The sequence below is a fragment of the Electrophorus electricus genome, chromosome 10, assembly GCF_041902795.1.
Source record: "Electrophorus electricus isolate QZ-2024a chromosome 10, ASM4190279v1, whole genome shotgun sequence".
Classification (NCBI taxonomy): domain Eukaryota; kingdom Metazoa; phylum Chordata; class Actinopteri; order Gymnotiformes; family Gymnotidae; genus Electrophorus; species Electrophorus electricus.
The window spans coordinates 467,501-479,796 of record NC_137506.1 but is presented as its reverse complement, the minus strand read 5'-3'; the positions used below and the strand labels follow the sequence as shown (position 1 = coordinate 479,796).

At 44.6% G+C, this 12,296-nt stretch overlaps 1 protein-coding gene across 3 annotated transcripts in view; it reads right to left on the bottom strand.

Annotated features, from left to right (window-relative positions):
* Positions 1–7,900: 7,900 nt before the first annotated feature.
* Positions 7,901–12,296, bottom strand: part of map4k3b (mitogen-activated protein kinase kinase kinase kinase 3b) — a 23,257-nt gene continuing 18,861 nt past the window's right edge. For all 3 annotated transcript variants that reach the window (XM_035532617.2, XM_035532618.2, XM_081721154.1), the window contains 5 exons: positions 11,706–11,774; positions 11,354–11,446; positions 11,059–11,129; positions 10,772–10,827; positions 7,901–10,639 (listed from right to left, as the gene is read on the bottom strand). In XM_035532617.2, coding sequence (XP_035388510.1) covers positions 10,552–10,639; positions 10,772–10,827; positions 11,059–11,129; positions 11,354–11,446; positions 11,706–11,774 — 377 coding nt within the window. In that variant the 3' untranslated portion in view covers positions 7,901–10,551. The remainder of the gene's footprint in view (positions 10,640–10,771; positions 10,828–11,058; positions 11,130–11,353; positions 11,447–11,705; positions 11,775–12,296) is intronic.

Here is a 12,296-nt window from a genome sequence, read left to right as displayed (position 1 = left end):
AAAGAAGGGATGGGTGGATGGAAAAAAGAAAGATCCACTCCTCCTTCATAAAAAACAGAATCACACCATTGACGTACTATAACAAAGCCTCTTTGTCTACGGCTTCCTCCGGCTCAGGGGGCACAGAGAGGAGTCTGGATCAGACCCTCGTCAGAACGCACCTCAGTTGCTCAGGGCCCGCAGGGCTACCAGAGTCCTGCTAATGTCCTGAGGACACTGTAGGCTTCAGGAATTCTTCAGGAACTGTTCTGTTCATTCCAGCCTTGATTCTAGGTCCAAAACCACAGTGGACTGAGCTTCCGGAAGCGTGAGCAGAGCAGTGGAGTTCAGAACGCTGGATTTTAAAGCCCTGGTTTATATATAGACTTCACCTGGCAGCGTGCCAGGTGAAGTCAAATCAATTCAAAAGCCAAACTGCGTGCTTTACAGGGGTGGAGGAGCAGTGGTTAACGTAGCCCATATGGGAGGTACTGCCAGTCTGAGTGTGTTTTGTGAGGGTCACTTTTCCATTTCGTCTCAGGTGCAGATGCGTACACAGGTGATCCAGACCTGCACATGATTCAGGTAGAGGGCTATGGGGGACTGGAACATGCAGCTGACTTCAGCACTTATCTGTCTGATGCCTTTCACGTGATGGCGTGTTTAATTGTATGTGTGTGTGTGTGAGTTTCAAGGAGTGGACAAGCCAGGCAATATAAACTGATTAATTTATCTAATTTCATTAAGCACACACACACATTGGGAGGGTCTGACTCAATTTAGTCTGTCCCTCTTCTCCACACACACTCGCGCACACACACACACACACACACACACTCTTATGTGCACACGCACACACACACACACTCACGCACACACTCGTGCACACTCACACTTGTGCCTCTTTGATGTATGACTCGCACTCCTCTCTTCTTATCTTTTCCTCTTCATTCCCTCTTTCATGCTCGTTTTCCTCACTCTCGCGTTTTCCTTCCAGTTGAAGGCACTGTGGGCGGAGCTAAAGACAACTCACAGGGGTTATTCAGGAAGTCTCTGCCTTGCAGCAGAGCAATAACCGATTGGAGGAGAAAGTCTCCTCCCACCAGAGAGACACCAGCGAGAAAATCTCATCTCTGAGAAACACTCTGAACACACTACAGGTATGCACAGATGTACAGGATAGCGGTATACCACACCTCAAATCCACATCCGACACTGGTCTTTGTATCATTTATTTCATTTACGACATTTATCTGACAGTTTTATCCAAAGCAACTTACAATTCTGACTGAACACAACTTGAGTAATTGAGGGTTAAGGGTCTTGTTCAGGAGCCCAACAGTGGTAACCTGGCAGTGGTGGGATTTGAACCAGCAACTTTGATTACTAGTCCAGTGGTTACTAGTCAGCAAGGTTCAGGTACAGATATTCCACCATGTGAGATGGCTAAGTAGCCAATCAACCAATTTAGCAGTTTGATAAACTACTGGCAATAACAAAAACCAGAACTGTTTATGCCTCGGCGCCTGGAGTTGACAACGTCTGCTGCAGAGACACACACACACACACCCTGCAGGTGAACACCTGGTCACAGCTTCAGGGTACGTTTACAGCTACAAACACCTGCTTTTTCTTCTGTGATTAGGCTTACACTGTAGTCACCAACTGTAACACCATCTTAACGTATCCTGAAAAGATTATAGATTTTCTTACCCAATTTTCACCGCCATCCATATTTCACAGGTGTAACTGTATAGGACAAAGTGTGGAAAACTCAAGCCTCCAGATCTTTGTGTGGTTGTGTGCAGCCAAACAACCACAGCAGATACACCCTCTGCCGGGGGATTCCTGGTTACTGGGGGCTTTTCGGGGTGTTTGGGGGCCTTTGTGCATGTTGTTTTGGGGGGTTGAAACAGTAATGGCATGCTGTTAGTGCACTTCATGAGTTGCGTATCTGGTTCCCAGCATGCACCTGGATCTGAATGAGTGCCGTAGAGGTGACCCGACTTTCGGGCAGATTGATGAGGTGGAGCACGGCGAAAATGTGGACCGGCTCATGGTCCTGCAGGCCAGGTTTGGAACGAACTCAAAATCTCTTGAACGACCTTTGAGTGCCAAACCTGAATGCGCAGAAAATAGTCAGCCTCACTCCACCCTCAAAACCGTTACTGTGAACACGTGCTCGTATATGAGAACACACAGGACCCACCCTAGCTTTACTGCATTATCCTGCACCCTGATATACAAAACAAGTCCTGCTATGGCGCAGCCTGGATTCCAGATTCTTAGTAAATCCTGCAGAAGGATTTAAGATGTTTGGTGTCGGGACAGAACAAAACTATACAGTGCTGTGATACTTTGCATCACTAAGTGATCATTCCCATTCACAGTGACTTGCATAGTTGTTTCTGTGGATGGTTATTTACATTTACGACATTTAGCAGACACTTTTATCCAGAGCGACTTACAAAAGTGCTTTGTCATTTACTCATAGAACACATCCTAGTACAGTACAGTAGGTTAGAGTCCAACATACCAGTGAACTAGAATACTGTAGAAATACAGGGATCACTGCTGATGCCTAGAAGTACAAAATACATGAGGTCTCTCTTAAACAATGATAAGTGCAGTAAACAATAAGTACTAGAGTTTGTTAGTCAACATCAGTGTAATAAACAATACCCTACAATAAGTACTAAATTAGTCAGTCAATAAGGGAGCAGGGTGAGTTGTCCTTTAAATATTCTGCAAATAAATGGTCTTCAGTCTGCGTTTGAAGACTGCAAGGGACTCTGCTGTCCGGACAGCAAGCGGGAGTTCTGAGGCGTGCAGCTACTCAAATAATCCATTATCTGATTTTCTTCTCTCCTTAATCCTCCCCCTCCTTCTTCATCTCTTACTCCGGAGGATTTCATCACCTTCTTTGAGGAGAAGGTTGCAGCAATCTGCCAGTCCTTTTCCTCTGGTCCCACTCCTCCAGCCAATGTGCATTCCCCAACATCCAACTCTCTGACTTCTTTTTCTCCTCTCTCCACAGATGAAATTCTTCAACTCCTGACTTCCAGCAATCCAACTACATGTCCGCTGGATCCAATTCCTTCTGCTCTGTTCCAGACAATCGTAAGAGATCTGCTTCCTTTCATCTCTGTCATCATCAACATCTCCTTATCTTCTGGATACGTGTCTACTGCATTCAAAACCGCCAGGGTGGTACCAATCTTCAAGAAGGCCACACTTGACAGCTCCAGCGTTACCAACTACAGACTGGTATCACTTCTCTCTTTCCTCTCAAAAACCCTTGAACGAGAAGTTTATAACCAATTGTCTCTTTTCCTCACCCAGAACCAGCTGCATGATCCCAATCAGTCTGGCTACAAACCGGTACATTCTACAGAAACGGCCCTCATAGCAGTGACTGAGAAACCTCATGCTGCTAAAGCTGCCAAACAGTCATCTGTTTTGATTCTTCTAGACCTTTCAGCAGCCTTTGACACAGTGAACCACAACATTCTTCTCTCTGTTCTTTCCAGGCTTGGTGTGACTGGCTCTGCTTGGAGATGGTTTCAGTCGTATCTGGAGGGACGGTCCTATCAGGTGACATGGAGAGGATCCACATCCAAACCATGTAGACTCTCCAGTGATGTTCTACAAACCTCTACAACTTGTCCAGAATGCAGCAGCATGACTGGTCTTCAATCTTCCGAAGTTCACATTACTCCACTGCTGCGCTCCCTTCATTGGCTCCCTGTAGCTGCACGCATCAGATTTAAAACCTTGATGCTTGCCTACAAAGCCAAAAATGGACCAGCCCCTTCATACATGAGGTCAATGGTCAAAGCCGGATCTGTACCTCGAGTACTTCAAACCTCAACTATGGCTCGGCTTGAAATACCTCGCTTCAGGTGTCATGGACGACAAGCATCGAGACTATTTTCTGTTCTGGCTTCAAGATGGTGGAATGAACTCCCGCTTGCTGTCTGGACAGCAGAGTCCCTTGCAGTCTTCAAAGGGAGTGTGTGTGTGTGTATTAGACTCTTGGTATTGGGTTTGTGTGTGTGTGTGTGTGAATTAAAATGCAGTCTTCAAACGCAGACTGAAGACTCATCTATTTGCAGAATATTTAAAGGACAACTGACACTGCTCCCTTATTGACTGACTAAATTAGTACTTATTGTAGGGTATTGTTTATGTTGTTTAACAAACTCTAGCACTTATTGTTTATAGCACTTATCATTAATATAGACCTTATGTATTTTGCACTTCTAGGTATCAGCATTCATCCCTGTATTCTACAGTATTCTAGTTCATTGGTACATTTAATTCTAACCTACTCTACTGTACTTGGATATATTCTATGAGTAAATGACAAAGAACTTTTGTAAGTCGCTCTGGATAAGAGCGTCTGCTAAATGCCGTAAATGTAAATGTAAATGTACTGGAAGTCAATGAAGGGAGCGCAGCAGTGGAGTAACTTGTAAACTTCAGAAGATTGAAGACCAGTCCTGCTGCTGCATTCTGGACAAGTTGTAGAAGTCTGATGGCTCTTAGAGGAAGACCAGCAAGTAGCGAGTTGCAGTAGTCGAGCTTTGAGATCACAAGAGACTGCACGAGCACCTGGGCGGCTTCCTGGGATATAGAGAATGTATGGTTATGATGGTGTTATTGACCTTTATATTCAGGTTGTGTGTGATGGGTTGCATGAGGTGTCGTGATCTTTGCAGGAGGACATGACCAGCTCAGATCTCTGAGCTCAGCTGCACAGAAAAAGAGCTACAGAGAGATCTGGAGCTCCTGCACAGTAGAAAGCCCAGGTAACACACACACACGCACACACACACATTTGACAGTAAAGTGTACTTCCAAATGTGTTCACACGTACAGATGCAGATTTACTTTGCCAATAAATAATCTCTTTCCTGTGTTACTGGTAGAAGATTCTTTAGGGGGGAGGAGTTAGAGGAAGGCCACGCCTCCCCCTGCAACCAAACAGAACCGATCACCATTCAGCATTACATCAGCAGTGTGGCAGCCAATCAGAGTGAGAACCCCATCACCTTAAACTGGTCCTCTGCAGACCTCTCCATGTAGGTGTCTTTGGCATGATGTTGGAGCCTTCTAATTAGCATGCTTGTGTGTGTGTGTGTGTGTGTGTGTGTGTGTGTGTGTGTGTGTGTGTGTGAGTGTGTGTGTGTGTGTGTGTGTATATATGTGTGTGTGTGTGTGTGTGAGAGTGTGTGTGTGTGTATATGTGTGTGTGTGTGAGAGTGCGTGCGTGCGTGTGTGTGTATTAGAATCTTGGTATTGGGTTTGTGTGTGTGTGTGTGTGTGTGTGTGTGTGTGTATTAAACTCTTGATATTGCGTTTGTGTGTGTGAAGGGGTGGATTAGACTCTTGGTATTGGGTTTGTTTGTGTGTGTGTATTAGACTGTTGATATTGAGTTTGTGTGTGTGTGTGCGTGTGTATTAGACTCTTGGTATTGAGTTTGTGTGTGTGTATTAGACTCTTGGTATTGAGTTTGTGTGTGTGTGTGTGTGTGTGTGTGTGTAGTAGACTCTTGGTATTGAGTTTGTGTGTGTGTATTAGACTCTCGATATTGAGTTTGTGTGTGTGTGTATTAGACTCTCAGTATTGAGTTTGTGTGTGTATTAGACTCTTGGTATTGGGTTTGTGTGTGTGTGTGTGTGTATTAGACTCTTGGTATTGGGTTTGTGTGTGTGTGTGTGTGTGTGTGTGTGTGTGTATTAGACTCTTGGTATTGGGTTTGTGTGTGTGTGTGTGTGTGTATTAGACTCTTGGTATTGGGTTTGTGTGTGTATGTGTGTGTGTATTAGACTCTTGGTATTGGGTTTGGGTGTGTGTGTGTGTGTGTGTGTGTGTGTATTAGACTCTTGGTATTGGGTTTGTGTGCATGTGTGTGTATTAGACTCTTGGTATTGGGTTTGTGCGTGTGTGTGTATTAGACTCTTGGTATTGGGTTTGTGTGTGGGTTTGTGTGTGTGTGTGTGTATTAGACTCTTGGTATTGGGTTTGTGTGTGTGTGTGTGTGTGTGTGTGTGTGTGTGTGTATTAGACTCTTGGTATTGGGTTTGTGCGTGTGTGTGTATTAGACTCTTGGTATTGGGTTTGTGTGTGGGTGTGTGTGTGTGTGTGTGTATTAGACTCTTGGTATTGGGTTTGTGTGTGTGTGTGTGTGTGTGTGTGTGTGTGTATTAGACTCTTGGTATTGGGTTTGTGTGTGTGTGTGTGTGTGTGTGTGTGTGTGTGTATTAGACTCTTGATATTGGGTTTGTGTGTGTGTGTGTGTGTGTGTGTGTGTATTAGACTCTTGGTATTGGGTTTGTGTGTGTGTGTGTGTGTGTATTAGACTCTTGGTATTGGGTTTGTGTGTGTGTGTGTGTGTTAGACTCTTGGTATTGGGTTTGTGTGTGTGTGTGTGTGTGTGTTAGACTCTTGGTATTGGGTTTGTGTGTGTGTGTGTGTGTATTAGACTCTTGGTATTGGGTTTGTGTGTGTGTGTGTGTATTAGACTCTTGGTATTGGGTTTGTGTGTGTGTGTGTGTGTATTCGACTCTTGGTATTGGGTTTGTGTGTGTGTGTGTATTAGACTCTTGGTATTGGGTTTGTGTGTGTGTGTGTATTAGACTCTTGGTATTGGGTTTGTGTGTGTGTGTGTGTGTATTAGACTCTTGGTATTGGGTTTGTGTGTGTGTGTGTATTAGACTCTTGGTATTGGGTTTGTGTGTGTTTGTATTAGACTCTTAGTATTGAGTTTGTTTGTGTGTGTGTGTGTGTGTGTTAGACTCTTGGTACTGAGTTTTTGTGTGTGTATTAGACTCTTGGTATTGAGTTTTTGTGTGTGTGTGTGTGTGTGTGTGTGTGTGTGTGTGTGTGTGTGTGTGTGTGTGTGTGTGTGTGTGTGTGTGTTAGACTCTGTATGTATTAAGAGTGTGTGTGTCACACACACACACCCTGAAGATGTGGACAGAGGAACTGCTGTCTAAACACACACATGCTCACACTCATACAAACACTCACACAAACACTCGCTCACACACTCTCTCTCTCACACACACACACACACACACACACACACACACACTCACACAAACACTCGCTCACACATACACACACACACACTCGCGCTCACACACACACTCCCTGGAGATGTGGACAGAGGAACTGCTGTCTAAACACACACATGCCCACACTCACACAAACACTCGCACACACACACACACACACACACACACACACACACACACACACACACACACACACACACACACACTCGCTCTCACACACACACACTCACACAAAAACTTGCTCACACAATCACACACACACACAAACACATACACTCACACACTCGCTCGCTCTCACACACACACTCGCTCGCTCTCACACACACTCGCTCGCTCTCACACACACACTCGCTCGCTCTCACACACACTCGCTCGCTCTCACACACACACTCGCTCGCTCTCACACACACTCGCTCTCACACACACTCGCTCTCACACACACTCGCTATCACACACACTCGCTATCACACACACTCGCTCTCACACACACAAACACTTGCTCAAACACTCACACAAACACACTCACAGAAACACTCGTTCACACACACAAACACTCGCTCACACAAACACACACACACTCACACAAACACTTGCGCACACGCACACACACACTTTTCCTTTGCGTTACTTCTCTTACATTTTTCCTCTGCTCTGCTCAGATGAAACACTTTCATGACACTTTCAGTGTGCCATTATATAGACGTCATTATAACGTCATTAGGTTATGCCAACAGACGGGACCTCAAACAATACTACATGCTTATGATATAAATACATGTCAAAATAACTTATGGAGTTAAGTTATTAGATTATTAAAAATAATACACCAACACAGCAATACAGTGACCCTTAATGTCAGTTTGGTTTCTTTTTAATAGGTTACCTCAATTCCATTGCTCGGTTTCACAATTGAAACAAAATAGAGATGATTATACAGGATTATACAGTCTGTAAAACCAAATATACTTTACACTATTTACATGGCATATGCACTGCAATGTGAATTTTAACGTTTTTAATGCAGCTGAGAAACATTTAGTTGGATCATTAACACGTGCCAGACTACCCGAATGACTCAACCTACACAACCATCTCGTAATAGGACAACTGCATTCTCTCTCTCCCTCTCTCTCTCTCTCTCTCAGTAGTAGTCTTTCCCTGCATGTTTAACTGGTAGTGCTATGTACATGGGATGTTTAATGGGTAAATACACAGGAAGCTTCAATCCTTCCAATCGGATGGCGAGCAGTCTCTCATCTATCAGAGCAAGGTGACTTTGCAAACAACCAAAATCTGGATTCACATCATGTAGAAACCATTTTTGTCATCATTTTCTACTAGATTACACAATCTGAAACGCTAATCCAATGCATTAAACGTTTTTTTTTTAACCCCGTCTTAATTAATAAATCCGCTAACGTGCCGTTGTTTAGAAAGCATCTTGCCAAACTTAGCCCTTGACTTAAGACAGACATCGTCATTTCTGAAAAGGAACCCGTACTTAATTAAATTCAGTAATGAGAGACCAGCAGTATTGGAGGAATGAACCGGGTTGCAGCCCTGCGGTCTTGTGCGCTCTCATTCCCACGTGCTGGGTCACTAGAACAACCTCGTTCCGTGTTAACAGGAGTTGCAGTCTGATGAGTGTTTTGGGATCATTTGATGTCCTTTAAACCCAGTATTTCTGAGTAATGACCATGTGCTAGTCTAGCTCTAACACGCGCGTGCACGTGAACACGCACGTGTTACTTGTGCCATTCTATGTACGTCTCGCCACATGCGTGCATTTGCAAACTGTGACCATCACATTATCGTCCATAAGAAACTGCAAATTTCTCAGTACAGTGATTAGTAAAATGTTACATATTTAAAAGGTGTGGTGACATTATTCAAAAAGGCGCAACAAAATTCCAACTTCATAAACATATACGTGTCATGCAGCAGTGATTGCTCTTAAACCTCATTACAGACCAGTACATGACTGACTGGAACAGCAAGATGAGCTGGTAACCTTCAACATGAATGAACTTGGTATGAAAAAGCACAACAGACATGCACTTTCACATCAGCACGTGAAGCCGGGATTACGGTGGGCACGCCCACCCAACCCCACAGGTCTGGGATCAGTGCCACGGATGGGCTACGACCTGGGCGGCTCGAGAGAAGAAGCAAAGCTAAATATTTAGAGACTAAGTATCAGACATGATCTTAGTGAAGCACGATAAAGTTGCTAGAATGGCCATGTTTGTTTCCTAGGGCCGATTTCATCATCTAGTTTCCTCCAGTCTTACGCAGCCAGTGTGTGTGTGCTGATGTACTAAGCAAAACTCAACTTGGTCAACTTGCAAGAAATTAAATGTTGGTAACATAACTATATTGTTTTTTTTTTAGCAGGAGCAATTTCATTTGGAACAAGGAAGGGTAGCTGGCAGTTTAAATATGCACTCACTCACTCTCTCTCTCTCTCACACACACTCACACACATACGCACAGCGAACAGGGTGCTGTTGTTGAGCATCGGCCCTCTAGTAACGACACTCACCCCAAAGCCAAGCTCTCATTAAAGACTTTTAGTGTGTAGTGAGGCACATTGCTGTTGCAAACAGCACAAAGTTTAGAGTTTCTGGAACCAAGCAGCGATGGTTTAAAAAAAAAAAAAACCCCTCATGTTTCAGCTTTAAGTTTGAGAAAAGGACTTCAGAGAAGAAAATCTGGACATGACATGTTCCACATATATAAATAATTATTAAATAGAAATAAATAACCAAAAAGTTGTAGACTGGTTGGCATAATTGTTCTCGCAGACCAACATTAGTGTTTTGGGATCAAACGTTCCCTTAAAATCCCTTAAATCTCCAGGCCAGCTTCCTCAGGTGTCTGAACCAAAGTATGTACAAACGTTAGCATACTGTAACTTCTATGCAAGTACATGTTCTTATAACACGGTGCATAAATTCACAAGCATATTATTTCATTACGGTGTAATATTTCATGGCAACAAATACCTACGCAGAAGTTACGCTGCCCTCATGGGATCCGAAGAGCGAAGGCAGAGTCATTTAAGGGCTCACAGGGTAAAGGCGGACCTCCAGGTGTTCTGGAGCCCCCTGTTGGAGGGGTAAGACTGCTCGGGGTGGGGGGGAGGAGTCACCGTTAAAAACCTAAAAAGCACAGGAAGAAGACGCTGTCCCTGTAGCATGCGTGAGCAAAGAACGTAAAAGAAGCCGGACTGCCTGGTCCATCCACGATATGGTGCGAGACGCGGCAGCGTGTTGCAGGTCCTCGTCAAGTCGAGCAGGGCGAGCTGCAGTTTGCAGGGTCGTGGTTTGCGTTGCGGTTTGTCCGGGTGCTGTGTGTGTAGATCAGGTGGGTGAGAGCACACGGAGAATGTCTGCATGGACACACATAGCTTATACACGTGGCTGGGACGTAGTGTAGTGCTGCATGGCTGTGGAATGGGTTTGTGTGTGTGTGCGCGTGCGTGTAAGATCAGTAGCTGTTCTCGTGGCCTGCGAGTATGTACAGGTTACTCTGGGCCATGGGGTTGTCTGTAGGCCGGCTTTCCAATACCACTGTCCTGGAATGCAGGAACACACACACACACACAGGCATTTCATGTTCATTATTAGTGAATGCATGCCAGATGTCACGGTATTCCATGCATGTAAAAAGCGTGTAGGTGTGTCTCTCCTGCTAGCTGGACTCGTACCTGTCTGATCCCAGCAGTCTGAAGATACGAGAACTGTCTGAGATCTCCTGTGTGATCTGGAGCAGACAGAGTGCAGAGGTTACAGTCAAAAACAACCAATTCAGCCAACACTCAGACACAACCCTGTCAACACAAACACAATCAACACAAATACACCCCACCACTCCACACAGCTACATCACCAACGCAAGACAGCAGGCATCAGTGCAGTCAAACGCAAAAAGGTTTAAAACCCCCTAAATGAAAGTATGAACCCAAACCCAAAGGCCAGGACACTAAGCCCTCACCTCATTGGTCTTGAAGCTACGTCCCTGCATGCCATGTCTCCAGAACGCCAGCACGCTATCCTGCAAACACACTGGAACGCGCACGCGCACGCGCACACACACACGCACGCACACACACACACACACACACACACACACACACACACACACACACACACACACACACACACACACACACACACACACACACACACACAGCGTTTAGAAAGAGGCTTAACAACAATGTGCAATCTTAAAAAAAGATGCTGTCATGAGTAACTGCAGACACACATGCACACACATGCACTTCACTCACCTATTGCTTCTATCTGAAAGCTAAAGGTGAGTTCAGCAGACAGCTTCTTGTTTGATTTTAATCTGCCTTGTAAATTCACCATCTTAATACACCCTGGAAACACACACACACACACAAAATACCCTGTAAACAGGCAATATTTCCAAATCTTGAACTGAAATTGCAGTAATTGTAAAGGAAATCAATTTTCTACTTCAAAAAAGAGTTTATATTTTAACCCTGAGTTTGACAAAACAAACCAACTCTCAGTTTGACCAAGTTTAACCGAGCAAACATGCGCTCTATAAATCAGCTGGACTAAGCTGGACCAAGCTGGACTAAGCTTAAACCTGAGACAGTGGACTGAACTCACTGTCCAGGCAGACCAGTATGGTGTCCCTCTCCAGCTGGGTGACGTGAATCACACACGTCTGGGGTGTATCTGTAACAGAAACATCAGAACCCCCGACCCCCCACACACACACACACACGCGCGCGCACACACACACACACACACACACACACACAGTTCAAAAGGTTCTTCCGTGTCTGTTCCTCCAAAGTATCACTGTCATTATGACCATAACAACCTGCTGTTCATTAAAAGGGTTTTCAACTTCAAATGTAGGATCACAAAACAAAAAACAAACCATTGAAATTTAAAACTGTATTGTACTTATTCCCTTCAACCTCATCTATGACGACATTCTACTTTGATCTGTTTGTTTGGAAACATATTTCTTATTTTCTTGGCCAACCTAAACTGCATAGAAAGATCCGAGAATCAAATTCAGAAATGTTACCCAACCTAAAAACACGTGTGCATGTGTGTGTATGTGTGTGTTTCATCACAATCGTATTCCCAAACTGCGACAGGAAGTACAACCCTGGACCCGGAACACGTTGTCGCACCGGTGACCCCCCGGCGACCCACAAATGACGTGTGCTGTGGACAGCAGCGTTT